General features: G+C 47.3%; 9 protein-coding genes across 9 annotated transcripts; 5 read left to right on the forward strand and 4 right to left on the reverse strand.

Moving 5' to 3' along the window:
* Nucleotides 1-126: 126 nt before the first annotated feature.
* Nucleotides 127-736, forward strand: AO090003001474 (uncharacterized protein; the record flags this gene model as incomplete). The annotated part of the gene is made up of 2 exons (XM_001820470.3): nucleotides 127-406; nucleotides 459-736. 2 exons carry the CDS (start codon nucleotides 127-129, stop codon nucleotides 734-736), a joined length of 558 nt encoding a protein of 185 aa, XP_001820522.3.
* A 771-nt stretch (nucleotides 737-1,507) lies between these two features.
* Nucleotides 1,508-4,755, forward strand: AO090003001475 (uncharacterized protein; the record flags this gene model as incomplete). The annotated part of the gene is made up of 5 exons (XM_023235337.1): nucleotides 1,508-1,527; nucleotides 2,361-2,777; nucleotides 2,843-4,239; nucleotides 4,301-4,462; nucleotides 4,535-4,755. 5 exons carry the CDS (start codon nucleotides 1,508-1,510, stop codon nucleotides 4,753-4,755), a joined length of 2,217 nt encoding a protein of 738 aa, XP_023090365.1.
* A 2,218-nt stretch (nucleotides 4,756-6,973) lies between these two features.
* On the reverse strand, nucleotides 6,974-8,190 carry AO090003001476 (FAD-dependent oxidoreductase; the record flags this gene model as incomplete). Its single annotated transcript, XM_001820472.1, has 2 exons — nucleotides 6,974-7,648; nucleotides 7,702-8,190. 2 exons carry the CDS (start codon nucleotides 8,188-8,190, stop codon nucleotides 6,974-6,976), a joined length of 1,164 nt encoding a protein of 387 aa, XP_001820524.1.
* Nucleotides 8,191-8,842: 652 nt separating this feature from the next.
* Nucleotides 8,843-10,441, forward strand: AO090003001477 (MFS transporter; the record flags this gene model as incomplete). Its single annotated transcript, XM_023235338.1, has 5 exons — nucleotides 8,843-8,991; nucleotides 9,050-9,546; nucleotides 9,630-10,124; nucleotides 10,183-10,366; nucleotides 10,423-10,441. 5 exons carry the CDS (start codon nucleotides 8,843-8,845, stop codon nucleotides 10,439-10,441), a joined length of 1,344 nt encoding a protein of 447 aa, XP_023090366.1.
* A 790-nt stretch (nucleotides 10,442-11,231) lies between these two features.
* Nucleotides 11,232-12,054, forward strand: AO090003001478 (uncharacterized protein; the record flags this gene model as incomplete). The annotated part of the gene is made up of 2 exons (XM_001820474.3): nucleotides 11,232-11,446; nucleotides 11,514-12,054. The coding sequence occupies 2 exons, from the start codon at nucleotides 11,232-11,234 to the stop codon at nucleotides 12,052-12,054; spliced, it is 756 nt and encodes a 251-aa protein (XP_001820526.1).
* Nucleotides 12,055-12,151: 97 nt separating this feature from the next.
* Nucleotides 12,152-13,057, reverse strand: AO090003001479 (uncharacterized protein; the record flags this gene model as incomplete). The annotated part of the gene is made up of 1 exon (XM_001820475.3): nucleotides 12,152-13,057. One exon carries the CDS (start codon nucleotides 13,055-13,057, stop codon nucleotides 12,152-12,154), a length of 906 nt encoding a protein of 301 aa, XP_001820527.3.
* A 321-nt stretch (nucleotides 13,058-13,378) lies between these two features.
* On the reverse strand, nucleotides 13,379-13,831 carry AO090003001480 (fungal specific transcription factor domain-containing protein; the record flags this gene model as incomplete). The annotated part of the gene is made up of 1 exon (XM_023235339.1): nucleotides 13,379-13,831. One exon carries the CDS (start codon nucleotides 13,829-13,831, stop codon nucleotides 13,379-13,381), a length of 453 nt encoding a protein of 150 aa, XP_023090367.1.
* Nucleotides 13,832-15,634: 1,803 nt separating this feature from the next.
* AO090003001481 (uncharacterized protein) lies at nucleotides 15,635-16,821 on the forward strand (the record flags this gene model as incomplete). The annotated part of the gene is made up of 3 exons (XM_023235340.1): nucleotides 15,635-15,875; nucleotides 15,938-16,657; nucleotides 16,718-16,821. The coding sequence occupies 3 exons, from the start codon at nucleotides 15,635-15,637 to the stop codon at nucleotides 16,819-16,821; spliced, it is 1,065 nt and encodes a 354-aa protein (XP_023090368.1).
* Nucleotides 16,822-17,037: 216 nt separating this feature from the next.
* AO090003001482 (uncharacterized protein) lies at nucleotides 17,038-19,841 on the reverse strand (the record flags this gene model as incomplete). The annotated part of the gene is made up of 9 exons (XM_023235341.1): nucleotides 17,038-17,100; nucleotides 17,162-17,740; nucleotides 17,790-17,972; nucleotides 18,039-18,365; nucleotides 18,425-18,522; nucleotides 18,599-18,757; nucleotides 18,807-19,021; nucleotides 19,072-19,346; nucleotides 19,404-19,841. 9 exons carry the CDS (start codon nucleotides 19,839-19,841, stop codon nucleotides 17,038-17,040), a joined length of 2,337 nt encoding a protein of 778 aa, XP_023090369.1.
* Nucleotides 19,842-20,199: the final 358 nt, after the last annotated feature.

Raw genomic sequence — 20,199 nt, forward strand, 5'->3', positions numbered from 1 at the left:
CGGAGTATCAATATTCCTTATTATCTCGTATTTGGCTGACTCATACCCTCCTGTTTTTTCCCTGAGGGCTGGGGTTAAGAGATGCCCACCTTCCCTCTCACCCATCAAGACACCCCCAACGACGAAATGCCCAAAACAGCTTTATTTGTGGTCGACACACAAGCCGGCCTTATCTCGATTCCCGACACTGCTATACCCCACAGCGCTCGCATCTGGGAAGTTGGGAACAAAATCCTAGACCGCGCACGAAACGTTGCCAGCACTGAGCTCGAGATCGTCATAGTTCAGCATTCAGACGATGCAGAAGACCCCAATGCGAGCCTTCTCCCTGGGACAAAAGAATGGGAGCTGTCATTGCCCATGAAAGTGGGCGCCGATAACGAGAGAATTGTTTCCAAAACGACTCGTGTGTACCACATTCACCTTTTACATCGTAGTCAATTGACTAATATACACAGGGGATACATTCAAGTCCAATCCATCACTGGCAGATGAGCTCAAGAGCCAGGGGATCACCACTATTGTAGCCTTTGGGATTCAAAGTGAGTGCTGCGTGCTCGAGACTTGTCGCGGGGCTGTGGAAGCGGGGTTTACGGTTGTTTTGCTTCAGGGAGCGCATTCGACTTATGATAACCAGGCTACTGGGCTTAGGGCAGAGCAGATTGAAAGGCAGGTTGAGCAGGAGTTATGCGCTATTGGTGTTCAGGTGGTGCCTTGGGAGCAATATGTGTTTTAGATTAAAGATATAGTCATTTGGCAACGTATTCAGTATCGACTTTGGATACTGGGTGGCCACGAAAGTCATTTGACCCCAAAGCTCGACGCAATATGGGAACAAAGTAACATTCTTCCGATCTGTATGCCTGCAAACTCGTCGCCCCCTCTACAGCCGCTCGATATTTGTCGTTTTGCGGTGATAAACCGCTCGTACGGGTTGGAGGGTTGAAATGCAAATACGGCTCGGGATCCTTTTGCCCAAACCGAGGCATTTGAATCAGAGACGATTTTTAAAAATAGCTTCGCAGCCGCTAGCTCAGTGCCCTGAATACGGGATATTTACTAGCCTAGCTTTCTCCATGTATCTACATTTTGCCCCAACTACTCCATATTCAGCTCTATTAATGATTATGTATATATACTTTCAGAAAAGGAGGCCTCGGATTTGCTACATGTGCAATCATAGTATCGGTGCCGGCCTTCAATCCTTGCTTTTTAGTCCTTAATTTGGGAAATGGACTTTAACAAGAAAAAACAAAAAGAAAGTGGAATGAAAAATGAACAAATAGTGAATACCTATATCTATACCCGCAACAAGATGCGGAACATAAGGTTTAAAACAATGATAGATCTCGTGCTATTGCTGTCCTATTACTATTAATATCTTGCAGTGGATGAGTATGGACTAGAGTAGCCAAAGCTTCCTGTCTAATTACTAAATACGGTATGTACATGCTGAAAGTGGGGTCATTGATTTCCTGTAATGTACTGTAATGTTACTTACGATTACATGGCTGATGTTTGGCAACTGTATGAACCATCCTTGGCTAAATCAAGAACCGAACACAAGCCAAACCACGAAAAGGTGGAGTCAAGGCCAGGTTATCATTCCATCCAGATTTTTTTGATTCTCATACTGGCTGAGTTCATTTGAGATGTTCCAGACGCTTTTTTTGGTTGCGAATTTTGATCCATATGCCTCGACAGCCTCTCCATCCTGCAGCGCCTCCAAGACAGGTACTATCAATAGAATATGATCTTCATCTTCTGCTGATTAAATTTCAAGATATAAACAATGATTAACCAGTGTCCCTTGAAGCTCTCGACCTACCAAGCGAGCTACACCTAGAGATCTTCAGCTACATCGATTATGCTGCTCGTTTAGCTCTATCACAAGCCAATTCCTTCAGATGTAGGATTGCGGCTGAAAGGCCTACAACACTAGAGCAAAGAAAATGTTTCTATTGGCAACAGAGCGATGGGCTAGGCAGAATTCTCGCCTCGGACTATTGTAGAGATAGGCCAGGTGGAAGGTAACTGTCCCTGTTGTCAAGGCTTTACGTGAACTTGTGACAATTAGTATGAAATTACTTCCTATAGGTAGGTATTCTAAATTTAAACACCCTAAGGCCCTTCCTGGCCCCTTGTATAAATAGATGCTATTCAACCTCTGCTGGATTGTATTCTCCTTCATCCACGCATTCGTTGCCTTCATCGTTGTTTCCTGTCTTCCTCCTCCTTACTACTTCACTGTCTACCTATTTTCTGATTCCTCTTTACCTCAGTGCCCTTCATGTGGTATGTTGGAATACCCATCCCATGTTGCTCCAACCTGCGGTGTGATGAATTACTTATAATTTTAGTGGAATCTTCGGTTACATCAACTACCTGGTCGACAGGGACCGCCAGTTCATCATCGATACACTTCTAAACGGCATGTGTTTCTTCTGGTTTGATTTTTCTCTTCCATTCTTTCTTTCGTCTTCTCTCTCTCACTTTCAGGGCATGTTCCTCGTCCACCGGCTGACTGACATCTCTTCCCTATTAGGTTTGTCGAGACTGGAGTATCGAGGCTATGATTCAGCTGGTATTGCCGTAGATGGTGACAAGAAAAATGAAGTTCGCGCTTTCAAGGAGGTCGGTAAGGTTGCCAACCTGCGTGAATGTATCGCCGAGGCCAAGCCCGATATGACCAAGAGCTTCGAGTCCCACGCTGCCATTTCTCAAACCCGCTGGGCTACTCACGGCTCACCTTCCCGCCAAAACTGCCATCCCCATCGGTATGTGACATTTGAACTATCCTCTTTTATATCCCAACCCGAATACTCATGAAGCTTTTCTATAGGTCGGACCCTACTTGGGAGTTCGCGGTTGTCCACAACGGGATCATTACCAACTACAAAGAATTAAAGGTCCTGCTGGAGAGCAAGGGCTTTCGCTTTGAAACCGAGACTGATACTGAGTGTATTGCTAAGCTCGCGAAATACCTCTATGATCAAAACCCGGACATCGAATTCCATGTCTTAGCCAAGGCTGTTATCAAAGAGCTACAGGGTGCCCTCGGATTGCTGATCAAGTCCGTTCATTATCCCCACGAGGTTATCGCCGCCCGAAAGGGTTCCCCGCTGGTTATCGGTGTACGGACTGCGCAGATGAAAGTCGATTTCGTCGATGTGGAGTACTCGGAAGAGGGTGGTGCTCTTCCTGCGGAGCAGGCCTCTCAGAATGCTGCAGCTAAGAAATCATCCACTAGTCTTCTATTAGCTCCTCCTGACAAGTCACTGTTACATCGTTCTCAATCGCGAGCATTCCTCTCCGACGACGGCACTCCTCAGCCAGCTGAATTCTTTCTATCGTCTGATCCTGCGGCTGTCATTGAACATACGAAGAAGGTACTCTATCTAGAGGATGATGATATAGCACATGTCCACGACGGTCAGATTAACATCCACCGTCTTACTAAAGATGACAGTCTATCCAACGTTCGCACTATCCAGACCATTGAACTAGAGCTGCAAGACATTATGAAGGGAGAGTTCGACCATTTTATGCAGAAAGAAATCTTCGAGCAGCCAGAATCAATTGTCAACACGATGCGTGGCCGCTTGGATCCTGTGAATAAGAAGGTTACTCTTGGCGGTCTTCGCCAATATATTTCTACTATTCGTCGCTGTCGCCGAATTATCTTCATTGCTTGCGGTACCAGCTACCATTCGTGTATGGCTGTCCGTGGTGTCTTTGAGGAGCTGACTGAAATCCCCATTGCCGTCGAGCTGGCCTCGGACTTCCTGGACCGACAGGCGCCTGTGTTCCGTGACGACACCTGTGTATTTGTCTCCCAGTCTGGAGAGACAGCTGACTCCCTGATGGCCCTCCGCTACTGCCTGGAACGCGGTGCTCTCACTGTCGGTGTAGTTAATGTTGTCGGATCATCTATTTCTTTGCTGACCCATTGCGGTGTTCACACCAACGCTGGCCCTGAGATTGGTGTCGCCTCTACTAAGGCGTATACCTCGCAGTTTGTGGCCATGATTATGTTTGCTCTGTCTCTCAGTGAAGACCGAGCTTCGAAGCAGAAGAGGCGCGAGGAAATCATCGAAGGACTTGGCCTTGTCTCGGAGCAATTGCGGGAGATACTTAAATTGAACGAGCCAATCAAGGACATGTGCGCCAAGTTCTTCAAGGATCAGAAGAGCCTGCTGCTGCTAGGCCGTGGTGCCCAGTTCCCCACTGCTTTGGAAGGTTTGTCTCTGACCACCCGGTCGTTCATCCTAGCGCTGTCATTAATAATTTCTCAATCCAGGTGCGCTCAAGATTAAAGAAATCTCGTACCTCCACTGTGAAGCGGTTATGTCTGGTGAATTGAAGCACGGTGTCCTAGCCCTCGTTGACGAGAACCTACCCATCATCATGATTCTCACCCGTGATAGCTTGTTCACCAAGTCTCTGAACGCTTATCAACAGGGTGAGTGACAGTTCCATTCTAGAAAATAGCCCCTTTACGCAGCAAAGTATCGTTGACTAACATGTCACATAGTCATTACTCGTGGTGGCCGTCCGATTGTGATCTGCAACCCTGATGATCCAGAGTTTTCGGCCGCACAGACCGAGAAGATCGTTGTCCCCAAGACTGTTGACTGCCTTCAAGGCCTGCTGAACGTCATTCCCTTGCAGCTGATTTCGTACTGGCTCGCGGTTGGCGAGGGTTTGAACGTGGATTTCCCGCGTAATCTGACCAAGTCGGTTACCGTCGAATAACCGCCGGTAGCAAGAGGGCTTCGGATTGGAGTAAACGATTGCACTGTCCTTGATATCTTTCGGTGTTCCTTAGCTTTGCTGTCTTTATTACAACTTATAATTAATACCTTAGTGCTCTAAGTGACGTGCCGGGTCCCAAGGAATTGCATCTTCATTAGTCCGTTATGCGTGTTCGCCTCCCGCGGGGCGTGCCCTTTACCCATCTTTTGGTCCCATTGGCGTTCAAAATGCTCGTCTTGGATGTGAATCCATGCACTTGGATATAGTCTGCATGCATACCTCGATTTAGACTAATTACAAAGCCGGTGGCATCGGCAGTAGACGTGAGGAAATGGCGGCTTGAGCCGTGTTGGTAGCAGGATGGCGTAGTGGGTGCCGAGGTAGGCATTCCAAGCGGGATAGCTAGTCTCAATGCATCGTCTAATAATACGCGTGAAGTATTTGCAATAGAAGTATCGAGGAATTTGAACCAGCAGGCTCAGATCCACCGAGTCGTAATATCCAACGAGTCGTATGGTTTTGGGAACACTAATACCGAGTGGGTCATCCTAAAATATCACGGACAAACATTTGGAGAAATATGGAGTTTAGTTTAACCCACATTGGGCCCTGTGGGTTTAACAGTGGGTACGTCCATGGATTTATTGGTGCAGAACTAATTTTAGCTGTTCAATTATCCTTTGACGTTATCTTTCAGACTCGAGATAAATTCCACGTATGCGAATTTTGATTGGATATTTATGGAGCACTTGTGGGACCACTTTCTATAATTAAAAAGTCTACATATCTTACAATACGTGACTATGCCGGGTGAGTCATGTGTAGTACATTATTTTGACACGAAACGACCAGACGCGAGACCGTCAGGTTGATGTTTAACCCGGATCTCTTAGACTTGTCAACTTGAATTCCCTGCGAATTGCTCACTCTGATCTCGTAACAGGATTGATTCTCGATCATGAGCGCGACAGCAGAAGTGACGTTGACCCCTTGGGATCCGCTATCCGAGTGTCATCGAACACTCCTCTTCAAACAGCGAGTGGAATGCTCGTGGGACATGGAGATGGTCCAAGAGATATGAAAAGACCAACAGATTCGAGGCGAGAAATGCATCTACTGGATCGTGAGTTCTACATACATAAATACCCTAGTATTTGATGTTCCGTTAGCTTGTGAACCCAGAGCAGGGTTAACAGGATTATAGGCCCTCTCTGCCAACGACTTCGGGGGAGGGAAACGCGAGAAGCTGATTGACACGGCCGTATCCATTTATGCAGCAACACGCCAGCCAACGCAAGCGGACTTCATCCCAATTGAACATATTTCTTTAGACTCAAAGAACAAGAAGGCTGAGAAATTGGACCTTGATATTCCGTCCGATAACGTCTTCTGGATTAAATCCTTCTTTATTCTGCATAATCTGCAGGGCAAAGGAATTGGAGGAGCAACCATGAATGAAATTGAGAGAATTGCTACCCAAGAGCCTCTATGCGCCAAGACTTTGATGCTAGACACCGTCGAGAGAGGAGATCAACTGCGAGAGGACTTTGCTAAGGTTACCTATGGAGGCGTTCCGAAGGTAAACTTGATCATGGGCAGCCAGCTTGATATTAACTTGACTAACAAATCGGCAGTTTACTAACCAGGATTGGTATAGTAGACGGGGCTATAGATCTCTTAAGATTGTGCAGAACTACTACGATTCCAAGGATAGGAATGGGAAGGTTTGGGACACCAAAACTATCTTCATGCGGAAGGACCTTCTATAATGAGTTATACCCAGTAGAACAGGGCGAATAGCTACATATATCCGTATCTGCAGCATTTAAAAGATTACTGCTGCAGATTGATTTTCACTTCTTTGTTCATGTATCGCCTACACTTTCCGACAAACATAAAACCACCAACTCTAAGTGATTATGAGAAGCATAATCACAATTTAGTTGCCCAAGGTACCGGAAACACGCTTCAAGCCTCTGTGAGCTGTACCCTTCCAGTGCGACCCTGACTTTGTCAGCCTTAAACGACATCGTTAAACACAAGTGGACTAAGCTAAGAGCAAAGACAGCTCGCAGAGATAGGAAACCATCACGTGTATACCTCTATACAGTAGTTGCCGCAGCTAGTTCCGGCGTTAACCGAACATACATTGATGTATCTGAATCTCATAAGAAAAGAGCAACCATGGTCACTTCATTTCCGCTTGACCCCAATCCACTTAATAATCCCCCTCATCCCGAACAAGGCGGTTGGGAGAGGCCATATTTTCCAGGAAACCCTTGGGACTATCCCATGCAAAGAACAACTCCCCGGCAGCCACACTCCGAGTAATCACGTCCTGCGCATAGGGAAACATCTCTTGCTCATATGCCATAACAGCTTCTTGAGTTATACCCCAGTCCCGTATCTTCTGAGCCAAAACCAACGCATTGCGCATGGCACAGTTGACTCCGTCTCCGACAAAGGGTGTAGTAACATGTGCCGCATCTCCAACCAAAGTCACACCTGGCGAAGTCTGCCAGTTCAGGTGCTCTACTGGGAAATAATACAAGGGCCAAGTTCGGAAGGGTCCAGTGGAGTTTCGAATGATTTCGTGGACAACTTCCGTAAAGCAACCGAAGTATTCCTCCCGAAGAAGGAGGTCTTTGACAGAATCCTCGTCCGATAGGTCGACCTCACCCGCACATGGGAAGTCTGCAGGCCCCTTCCATCCAAAGTCCATTCGGTAATGCCCATCACCTTGCCGTTGGATCCAGATCTTTTTGCCTTTCCCACAGAAGATCATCGGCCCCTGGCCGGCAAGCTGCTCCAGGGTGGAGTGATATGGATTACCGGGTTGGATAAATAACGTGAGGAATAGAATGCCCGCGTATTTTGGTTCTGCTTGTGTCACCTAGAAGGGGTTAACAACAAGACCTCTAACTGTCTATGATTAAGGAAGCTCACTAAGTGTCGGATCTTGCTGCGCAAGCCGTCAGCCCCGACAACAAGTTTGAATCCCGAGGCGATAGTGCCATCCTCAAACTCGAGAATAACGTCTCCGTTTTCATTCCTGGAAGAGCTTTTGACATAAGTCGACCAACGGACTTTCTCTTTTGCGATCGAGGAAAGCATGACTTGGCGCAACTGCGCGCGGTCAATCTCGGGCGAGTCGCGCCCTTCGCCGAACGTAGTGACCTTGTTCCCTTTATGATCAAACAGGCAGTGTATGGTGGCATAACCTCCTCGCGCATATTTCTTGAATTCTTCAAAGCACCCTGCTTTTTTGAGAACGATTTGGCCGCTACTGCGATGAATGTCTAAGCATCCGCCTCGAGGGGGAGTGTTCTCTGCACTGCGTTCATAGACAACGTAGTCGATACCCTGCTGTTCGAGCATGGCGGCAAGGGCAAGGCCACACGGGCCACCACCCACAATCGCGATATCGGGTGCCATCGTATAGCTTTATTGGCTTTGAGGTTGAAGCTCAGACGTGCGAATATGGAATCCACGGATCATGTGAGATTAACAGCGATATTCGCGGCAAAAATGAAGACGAAATGTCGGCTTTGGTCCGAATATTCAATGTGTAGCACCTTGATTCTAAGTAAGACGGCAGGTACTCAATTTCACTGAAACTGAAGCTTCTGGCTCGGCTCACTCGGATGGGCAATGTCGATGCATGTCTCAAAACTAGTGGCCGATGGATACATATTTCCGGTTAATACACGGTCTCCGCGTACAGCTGAAATATGGGCAATACCCAAAATCCGGGGAAATGACACAAACCCCGAGTCTTTGCTGATCTTCCCTAGTATAGGGTGGGTCATGAGACACCGATTATTAGTTGTAATTTCGTTTCCGGAGCCGATGGATGATCTACTGTTGCAACTAGCTTTATGTTACAATTATCTAGAATTCGATCGGCATATCACTCACAAGAAGCTCGGAGATAGCCAGCTGTTAGTTTACAATTTGAGACACTAGACTATTGTAGAATCAGATATCCTTGGCATTTGTTCGGCTTCATTAGCGCTTAAGAGTCCAAAGACGGCGTACTCCCTTCTATTAGAACTCGTGTGAAAACACAGGACAAGCACCAAGGTCGATGGATAATCTCACACCCAAGGACCAGCCACCGCACGATTCTGAGAATGGGATTCCTGCTCAAGAAAAATTCAAAAGCTCGCCACTACAATGGCCCCAATCCAAGAGAGTCGGGCACGTTGTCCTCGTTAGTGTCCTCACACTAGTAATGTACTTCATAAGAATCATCCTTTCTCATTTTCGTATTTCTTAGCCAATGAACAAACAGGAACCTCTCGTCGGCGATCTTTTCACCCGGAGCTAGGTACTTCGCAGAGGAGTACGGGATCACTAACCCCAGTCTACAAAGCCTCATAGTCAGCATTAATATGTTAGGGCTCGTGTGTGGCCCGCTTGCTGTTGCGCCTATTTCGGAACTTTATGGGCGTCTCATGCCGTACCATGTATGCAACCTCATATTCTTCGGTTTTACAATAGGCTGTGCCAAATCAACTGGCACTGTGATGTTCCTCGCGTTCAGGTTTCTGGCAGGATGCGCAGGCTCAGCACCGTTGACAATTGGGGTTGGAACCATTGCAGAAGTTATTCCAAAAGAGCAACGAGGCGTGGCAATGGGTATGTTCTCGTTGGGCCCGACACTGGAACCGTCGCTAGGGCCTATAATAGGCGGGTTTGTTGCAGAATATAAGGGATGGAGATGGACGTTCTGGGTGCTTTTGGTTTTGGTAAGTACGAATATCCAAAGAACGCAGGGTTGCACACAAAGTTCATTTGATTACCTTGTCTATTGGTAGCATGGATGCGTTGCATTGGCGTGCCTTGTGTTTTTATGCGAGAGACTTTTACAGGCATCCCTCAAGATAGCCAGGGCCTTGCTTCTGAAAAGAAAAAGCTCATGGCGAAAGAAATGCCAGCCCACTTCCTACGCGCGCTACTGACACCGATAAAGCTCCTCATATTCCACCCGGCAGTACTCCTCACCTCACTATCAGTTGCATACGCTTTCGGCTTATCCTTTCTGCTGTTTACAACTTCTCCGAGCGTTTTCCAAAAGCAATATGGCTTCTCGCTTGGCATTTCAGGTCTTTGCTACCTCGGGATGGGCACAGGAATGTTGATTGGCGTCTCCATATTCAGCCTGACAAGCGATAAATTGCAGTACTGGCACCGTCGGCGCAATTTCCACGAGCCAGAAAACAGACTGGCGCTTATGGCCATATTCTGCCCTGTGATACCAGTTGGGTATTTTTGGTATGGATGGTCGGCAGATAAAGTAACGCATTGGATTGTACCTATCATCGACACCTCGTTGATTGGGCTGGGTACCCTATTCATACTGGTTAGTGTACCTCGCCTTTCTTGCTATTATTGTTCGAGTACGGCTGACTTCATTTGATACAGATGCCAGTGCAGCTCTATTACCTCTTGCTGGCCAACCGTTATATGATAAACTTGGTTTTGGACGGGGAAATAGTCTACATGGATTCTTGGCTATCGTGTTTATACCTATTCCCTGGCTGCTTTATCGGTACGGGAGACAGCTACGTGAGTGGTCTGAGTCGAGGCACGGAGACTTGTGGACAAGGTTGAAACGAAATCATAGCTGCAAATCAATAAACCAACCATCTACCAATCAGATAGCAAAGGAAAGAAGCCATAGTGTCACAGTTCAACGCTATAATCTCACTACTTATATCTTCGATTATAGCGATAAATTGGGGGACCTATGATTAAAAGCACTGAATACTAGGACTCGTGGAGACATTTCCAAGCTATATAGAGTATCGCATAAACGTTCCAAGCAATCGGTTAGAATTTGATACCCAAAGGAGAGGTGAGCTAGAACAGATTTTGAGTTCCTGGCACATCGCTATCAGAAGTTCTACCAATACTAGCTATGGACAGAAAGAGGATGTATAGCTCATAATCATTCTTTGACCTCACTGTCTAAATCCCTCTAGATGCAGCCAATTTCCTTGTATCGGCTGGCTAAACACCTAAACACGGCCGACCAAACGCCTCCATGATTTCGGGGTTTTTCGTAACCAAAGCGCAGAGAAACCAATCATCCACAGCAGTGTCCGGGTCATCTGCACACCTCGTCTTCTCCCCGGTTTAACAGGCCTCGGATATGTGATTTAGTGCAGGGTTATTGTAGAGACCACGGATTTTGTGTATTGTATGTAATCTGACCGGAGTTTGGAAACGGACCCACTGACGACAAGGATATACGGTTGTCGGGTTTTGGGAAGCAGCCGAGACGTCCGAGCCGTGGAGAATGCTTCTTGGCACTCATCTAACTGTATATTGGGAAATATGAAGAGAACAGAGAGCCTGGCTTGAACAAGGCGCTTGTCAAAAGAGATCTCATCTTTCATCATTCTACCACTTGACTATTAATCAATTAAAAGACCCTTTGCCAGCGCATAAAAAGCATCATTGACGACAAAATGGGTGACTGCTGCTTAAAGGGCTTCCGCTGGAACGGCAAGCCTGCTGGCCGAGAAACCATACTGGCTGGCATGAGTTGCTACACGGTAGGAACAAATTCCAGCGTCGCCATCCTACTGCTCCACGACCTCTTTGGCTGGACATTTCCCAACACGCGACTCCTATCAGACCATCTGGCGGAGGAGGTTGGCTGTACAGTCTATGTACCCGACCTGTAAGTTGTGATATTAGCGCAATTCTTCCATAATGAACTGTACCTCATGAAATTTTGTTGGGACCAGGTTTGGAGGTGAGCGCCTCCCACCCGATGTTCTCCTCGACGAGAGCAGATGGAACGAACTCGACCTCCCCGGTTTCCTGAGCCGCAATACCAAGGCTATTCGAGAGACGGACATCTTCAACTGCGCCAAGGCTCTGCGAGGGGAGCATAAATACTCTTCTATCGGTGCGATTGGATTCTGCTTCGGTGGCTGGGCAGTTTTCCGTTTAGGCGCAAAGGATGTTCGGCTTGTCGACTGCATCTCTACCGCACATCCCACATTCCTTGAACAGAAGGAGATCAGTGATATCGGGGTTCCAGTTCAGATTATGGCGCCTGAACATGATCAACAGTTTACGGAGGAGCTAAAGGCTTTCAGTAATACGGTCATTCCTAAGCTTGGTGTGCCGTATGACTACCAGTATTTTCCCTTCTTAACGCATGGATTTGCGACACGGGGGAATCCAAACGATAAGGATGAGATCGCGGGCATGGAAAGGGCGAAAAATGCGGCGGTTCTCTGGTTTCGCCAGTGGTTGCACAAGACGAGCACAGCGAATTGAATATGTCATGTATCAAGCAACAATAATAGCAAACTAATGACTGATTCAAGAGAACAACACTATTCAGCTATAGAAGGAGACCATTTGGTGAAGTATATCAATGTTGGATGTATTGTAAGAACAGCTCTTCGTAGCTGGCTTCCGAGACACCGCTGGCGTCGAAGGTAGCTGTATCTTCAAACTGAAATTGTGATTCGAAGGCAGTGAGATCAACCTCACTCAATTCACTATCACCATTCCATGTTGAAAAATCAATCTGTCGGGGGCCTATGCTACATGGAAGTAGATTCTCAGTCGATCTAGTGGGTGTGTCTTCTGTGAACCGTGATTCACTCGACTTGGGAGGGTCCTGGTACTGGAACATTGTTAATGGTGAAAGCCCCCAAGACAAGGCGGACCCCCCACCCCCACTAGAGAGAAAGGGCAGTAGCATGCTGTCGTAGAAACTCCTAGCTCGCTCCATCTTTTCCTTCATGGATTCTTGCAGCCGATGGTATGGCGATTCAATGCCGAGCGTAGTAAATGATTCATAGCTCTGCTCGATAAGGGGCCATACACTTCTGACAAAATGTAGGTCATCACAAACTAGAATTTCAGCAAGAGATGTTGCAAGTGCTTGCCAAGGGAAGAAAAGCGGTGCAATCCACCGCCATGGCTCTGTTCTGGCACTGCTATATACTCGGCATCTTGAATCGAGGGCCTCTACGGCTAGCCTCAAAAGGTTGACATTGGTGTTTTGAGAATTGCACGAGGACGAGCTAGCTTCCACCGGGCGCAGGGCAAGGAGATGTAGGAAAATTCCGATTGAATGCGCAAGCTCCTTGGCGTAGCAATTCAAGTTATTCTGTTCCGTCTGACATCCGACAAATAGCTCATCTGTGCGTGTCTTGAACGATATTATCAGCTGTTGTCGCTGTTGAACAGATTCTGTATCAGACTTCACAGAGTTCGAAATGTTCAATTGTCGGGCTGTCTCTTGAGCGTAAGAAAGGACATGAAACATGGCAGTCTCTGCAACGTTTCTCCGTGGGGATATCTGTATCTCCAAATCTGTGCTAAATTCATCATCCTCCATATCACGAAATGGCTCGAACCTGAACCAGGTGGATTTAATCATTGGTTCTGAAGCGCTGCTTAGGGATGCCTGGACATCTAGCAATCCAATTGCGTGCCAAAGTCTTCGGCGCATTTCCTTTTCGAAAGGTTTGACCGGAAAAGGGGGGCTGGGATCATGGAGTGAAAGAGCTTGGGCAATGCGCAAGGCTAGGGCAAGCATCGTCCAGAAGCGTCGGGTTCGGTCATGACATCTCATCGCTATCTGTAGTCATTCAGCAAGTAAGACAACCAGATCAACATCCTTCACACTTACCAAAGATATCACAAAGGCTTGGAGGACAGTTAGATCATCCGTCAACAGGTAGTCCGCTCGTTCGAGAGCTGCAGTCGACTCCTTCTGATATTTTGAAATTAGGGACACTTTATCCATTCCAAAGCAGGAGAGACATGTATCTTGGTTGACAGTACAGCTGGCAGCGTAGTATATGGCAGATGCGAGAGCTGCAGGCGCCGGATGCCAGGGCTCGTAGTGCAGGTAGCATTCTCCTTCCAACAGATGCGCCTGAATGGATGGACGATGCAGAATCTTCACTAAAGGATCGACCTGTGTTAGATAGATATACAATAGCTGCTGGCGCTCGCCACAACTATTTAAATTTAAATCTCCCCTTCCCGCGGACATCATTCCATTCGGAATTAGCCGAGTACACTCGTCAACCATACAGGTGAGGTCATTGTGTTGGGGAGTATGGAATGTCACCCCTTCTGTGTGGTCCCGTTCCTCTATTGGAGTTATAACGCGGGCTAGGAAATAAGATCGAGTAGGATGAGCTTCCCGACCTCTCATAAAAGGCGCGATTATGTCTTGGGGTGTTGTCGAGCTCACCGGTATAGAAAGGGAGATCTTGAGTGGATAGTATATTAGGGGTTTGTACAGATGGTCCCGAAGATGGCCTTCCTTGTAAGAGTTGGATGAAGCCAGTTGGCATATTCTCATGGCTGTTACTTTGCTCCAAAGGGACTGGCGATGACAAATTCACAGATCTTCGAGATCGGCCGCGAGGAAGTCGCCTTCGCTCGACCGGAATACAAAGGATACCTGAATTCCGGCAGTTGGTACACGGTATAAGCCTGTCGCATTTCACTTTCCGCTTGGTGCACCCCTCGCAGCTCAATCTTGCCGTTGAAGCGATCTGGGTCCGCGATACGTTTCGGATACCGTTCGCATTCATGTCGGCCGGGTCACCGGGCGTTGAAAGGATGAGGCTAGAGTCTGGAAAGTTCCAGTTGGGATGGTAACGCTCCTGGTAGCACGATGTGGCGGATTCTGAATAGCGAAGTCGGGGGGAAATAAATGAATGAAAGAAAGAAGTATTTGGTAGAAAACAAAGCAGCATCTATACTAAAAGTTATCGGATTTAACCCAGCAAAACCCGACCTGCATTAAATCCGCCCCGCACATCAGATTTGGGAAATTATGTATGACTATCATAATCAAGTCTAGATAGCTTACCTAACTATCTCATATCCGGGTCAGGGATAGATCTGCATTCTTGCGTGAGAAACCGATTTGAGAACATGTCTTGGGGCTGGAGTCGGGTCGATTTTATATAAAGACGCTTCCTGCCCACCAGAAGATACTCGAACCATAGTCAGTGCCATCGGACTAGTCCTACGACGTTTTAAACTTCCCCCTTGTAGAACTGGACTCATGCATACTATAGAGCTAACAAACCCCAATTTTAAGAGGTCCATTTGAAATCGGAGATTGTCTTCCAGTATAGAGCATTCAAGCGATGGGCTCCTCCACCCGCAACATCTGGTCGAAACCCTCGTCGAGCGAGTTGCCGTGCCATGGTGGGCGACTTGATCAATTTGTGACCGATTCAAAATATCTCCTTCCCGTCTCAATCCGATGTTCTCGTAATTTATGCGGTTTATGTGGGACCATTGACTCTTATAGACATAAATGGTAAGTCCCCTCGGCATACGGTACATATAAGGTTGTCTGTTACAGGTCTTCGACAGTGACGTTAAATATAAACTATATGTAGTGCCCTAGACCAAACAGTGTGACCGTATGAGAGCTTTAGGTGATTATTAATCTCGATATACGCTTTATCTAATGCTTATGCGAGCTTTAGCTAATTATTCAAACCTAAACTCTACCTAAGTGGTATTAGATGCCACTAATTTTTCAAAACACATAATAGCTGGAGATAAGGGCAAATTCAGACTAATTTCCAATATTTAAAAGGGTCATTCCAGCTTTTGCCATATTGAGCTTTGAAAGTAACAACAGCTTCGTGGTTTTTTGTAAAGGTCAACACCGGTGAGAGAGCCGCACCAGCAGTCGTGAGGTCATCCAAAGTTTAGGGCCGGAAAACCGCTGACCACAGCCACGTGAAAAGTCTAGATCTATCCATAACCCACGAGGCGATACCGTGCCTTAGCAGTAATATCAAGAGCTCAGGATTGCAATAGGAGTCTTTGATTATCCCAGCGAGACGTGCATCCTACCATCATGGATCGCACTACATTCCCGGAGAATGGCAACATGCCACGGCCCAGGCCCGTTGTACAGCCTTTCGCCGGTAGAATCGGCGGCAACCAAGGGCTTGTAGTTGATCGCACTGACCCCGACAATGCGGATCTCTTGAAGAAGGTGCCTGATGCGGCACCGCTGATGACGTTTCGTGAGGGATTCGACCTGCGCGGATTTTGGGACATTGACCTCTGGAAGTTCGGCTTTATCGAATGCATGGGTGAGCGTTATGAAGTCACAAATTGAACCTCCAATTACAGAAAAGCTTACTTGAACCACCAGGTACCATGATGATGGTGTTCGTGACTTCTTGGATCGCAGTACGACCAGCTTCGGCTGCGACAAACGTCAGTGCTACTTCATCATCCGGCGTATTCTCAACCTCAACATTTCTGGGACCACTGTTCGGAGGGATTAGCAACTGGCTATTCCTGACTCTGTTCATCTTCTCCTTTTCAAATGTCAGTGGTAGTCACCTCAACCCGACCATTACGCTGGCTACCTTCTTCGCACGTTTGATATCACTCCCTCGAATGGTCATTTACCTTCTAGGTCAAACCCTTGGCGGTACCTTGGCTGGGCTTATTCTTCGAAGCGCGTATGGGTCCAGGGACTTCACGGTAGGAGGTTGCGCAGTGAATACCCGCTTGGTGCCTGTAGATGAGGCATTCCTCCTGGAATTTATCTTCTGCCTGGTCCTGATTTTCCTCTCATTCGGAGTTGGTCTGGACCCAAGACAGAGTTCTATCTATGGAGCTGCGTTGTCTCCCTTTTTAGTAGGGATGACTCTAGGCGTTGTGAGCTGGGGCTCCTCTTTCACTCGTGCGGGCTACGCTGGAGCTTGTCAGTATATCCTAGACACATTACGATCTGGTGAAGTTGGGAGGACGTGGTTGCTAAATGATATGCTAACACATTATCCACATGACAGCATTAAGTCCGGCCCGATGCTTTGGCGTCTATGTAGCTACCAGCTTTCCGGGATACCATTGGATTCAATGGGTATGTACATTACAGAAGAGGAACGTATACGTGCATGTCTAACCATGTTTCCTTTAAAAGGTCGGTCCTCTCGCTGCCTCCATAGGGCATGGTATTGTCTACTTTGTCGCACCTCCTTGGGGGCATTGAAGGTCGCGTATAACGCTGCTGTGGCGGAGTGTTGAGCAATATAGTAATATAACATAGACGATGCGTATATACATTGTGTGACTGTGGTTGCTCGAGTCAAATGTATGTACAACTAGCAACATCAATAATCTACTCAGATATCAACAAGTAGCATCCCCATCGGTTGACAATCCTATTAAATCTTCTGGTACTTCGGCTTCCATTGGAGGAGCCCTAGCACAGCCAGAGCTAACGATATTCCCTGAGCACTATCATGCGAACTTCCCGCTTTCTGGGATAGGGAGATACGAACAACCTCTCCAATCACACGTATCCTACTTTTTGTCAGGTCTTCTGATTTACCAAAGATGAAAATTGGAGGTAAATAATGCTCACCTTATAAACCTTTGTCCCCCACCAACTGAAATGCGACGAAGCCCCAGAGAAAAAGATAGCAAAGAAGATGACAACTCCCGCCACAGAAACGGAGGAATCCAAGGCAGCGCTCAGAACAAAATTATACTTATACCACCACGCATACAGACGCTTCCTTATAATCCATCCAAAGGCCAATCCCACAAGAGCCCAACTTCCATATGTCGTTCCCGTGGCAGGCGGGAGATAGTTCAGTCCGCCAAGGAATAGGGGAACGTGGAATTTCTGTAAGATAACGTTCTTCGGATACCGACGTCTAGCGATGAACACTATAACGGGAAGGACAGCGCCGATGATAAAGAAGTATAGCAGTGAGTGATATCCGATCTTGTTGTTGAAGAAGCGACGCGGTCCGATAGCACCCCAGATCAGACTTGTGTTAAAATGTGTCCGGGAGAACGGACAGCTGAATCCGTTCACTGCGTCGGTTGTGCAGACGCCTTCGATGTTGCCCAGGCCCCAGTTGAGGACGCTTACGCTGCTTAATGTGCCGGCTATTATACCTCCGCATTGTGCAATGAAGAGTTTTCGTGGCGGGATCTGGTTGATTGGTTAGTTCGAGCTAATGATTTACACAGGGGTCACCAACGTTGAAATAGATTCCTAATTTCATATCCTGGCAGAAGTAGAGACCCTTGATTGTTGTCACGTATCCGAGGTTGAAGAACCAAATGTTAGCGAGTACACGGCCCTCGAAGACAAAGCCGGCTACAATCCGGCAGAAGATGTCGATGTTGATTTTCTGGTTCGCCGTTGCGTAGACCAGGGCAAGCTATTTTGAAATCATTGTTAGTGATTCATCCTGTGCAGGTCTGGTCCACAATTGTTGGTCACCTACCGGAGAGAAGAAAGACAGAGCAACAGCACACGCCAGCAATGCACCGTACCAACGCAGCTCTACATCCCAATACTCTACGGAAAAAATGGCGAGAAACAACGCCAACAATGTGGTACAAAGGTACCACCACATTGGCACTTCTGCATTGGGTGAATTGTCTGGGGCAAAAATCTCTTTTAGATTGCCCGTTACGAATTTGTGCTGTACCCGGCGCATGGCGTCCGCAATCTCTTGTCGCTTCTCGAGAAACATCCAGACCACAAGCGAGGTTAGGGTTGCAAAGGATAGACCAAACATATTCAACGCATAAGTCACGGGCATAAAGACCTATGGTAGTTAGCGAGACCGTCCCATAGTACAAAATCCGGTTATAGATAGAGTCATACTGGTGAGTACGCCTCATATTTAGCCACGTCTAACTGATATCTTGAAGCCTTGTTCACGATCTTGGAAGCGCTGTATGTGCTACCTGTGTTATCGAACACTATTATTGCAACATTAGTTAGCGGTATGTTTCGGGGCAATACCAATCATTGTACGCTTTATAAGGCGGATCATACCAGAAGAACTCTGGAAGGGAAGGTAGGCGGAGTACCACGTATTGGTATAGTAACAAGCAACAGCGACGATCCAGATCCAGAACACTAGTGCTCCGAAGACATTCACAATTGCCCAAGATGGGACCACGAGAGGAGATCCGACATAGGATATTTGACTCCCTATACAAGTGTCAGCGCTATGACATTAAACCTGAATCTGTGCACGTACAATCGAAAGTGAGTGGCAAGAGACCCATGCCGCTCTTCATCCCAAATAACTGGTTTACAACTGTGTTCTTTGGTGCGATCCAGCATGGAAATGCAAAGTAGCTCAGAGCGGGAAAGATGAAGTCCGGGAACCAGTACCAGCAGAATGAGATACAAAATACCAAGCTGAAAAAGGCATAACGGGATATCTTCCAGGTTGTGTAGCCGAAGCTTTCACTGCACTCGGTTAGGTAATTCACAGGTAGCATAAGACGCATTGCACTCACATCGCCTGAGCATCCTTCTTTTTCGATTCATGGAGCGTAGATGTGAGGGCTGAGGTACCCAGGAGTCCCGGCCACACGAGTTCATGAGGTAGAACGACGAGCGATCGAAATATTCCCGCCAGCGACAGCCCGACGAAGAAGCCCGCCAAGGTCATAGGGATTTGGAATCCCCACCCAGCTTTATAGCCGAAGAACATTTGTTGTTCGGTCAAGACATCTGCGCCGAGACGAACGTAGATACTTAAATTCGACATGACGTACACCAGGATATGCTCCTATTCGTATAGCTTAGGTCAGTATCGACAACTTCCAACTGATTCGCAAGTAGTTACCTTCTTATTAAACGGGCCCGGGTTCAGGTTGAAGGACCACGCGCCAAGCGGTACGTTCCAACTTGGTATGGCTTTCTCCCATAGCTTGCCGAGCGGATAAGCCAGCAAAAGCACGACTGCTGATGAGATAGTGATAGACGGGTTTCTCAAAGTATACAGTGTATTTAGACCGCTGACGACGATACAGAACCCAATTCCCAGCACCCACATCCGCAAAGTCAGTACGGCCTCGGTTGGATCATCGTCCTCCGTGTCAATGCCAGCTGCCCGTAAAATCTCACCGACCGAAGAGCCTGCAGCATTTGTTATGAGCACAAGAGTACATAAGTTTGTGTAGTGCAGTGCCTTACTGTCATCTTTCTCGGTAGCGTCTGACTTATCCCCCAACTCCGGCTCTGGCTCTGGGTTGGCAATCGCTTCCTTGCACTCGACAGCCATGGCTTAACTTTGTTTCTGAACCAGAAAAGAAGACATCGGCCGGATCAGATATGATTGATATATTTATCAGATAAGATCTAATCTGAACATGTGGCGGAATTGGAAAGGAGATGGAAAAACAATGATCGGAACTTCTCGGTGGAAAGGATCTATCCATTGCACAATTTGTCGGTCAGGTTCCGATGATTGCAGCCCTGTGGGACAACAGGCAGCTCTGGCCGGCCTCTCTCCTCCGAAATTAGGTAGCTGAGTGGGGCATCATATCGTCTTATGTCTTGCCTGGCACAAGGAATCAGATAAAGACGAGGTCCCTGCTATATTATGTCTCCTGCGGTACATAGAATATACAGCTTAGCTA

Source organism: Aspergillus oryzae, chromosome 2 (genome assembly GCF_000184455.2).
Source record: "Aspergillus oryzae RIB40 DNA, chromosome 2".
NCBI lineage: Eukaryota > Fungi > Ascomycota > Eurotiomycetes > Eurotiales > Aspergillaceae > Aspergillus > Aspergillus oryzae.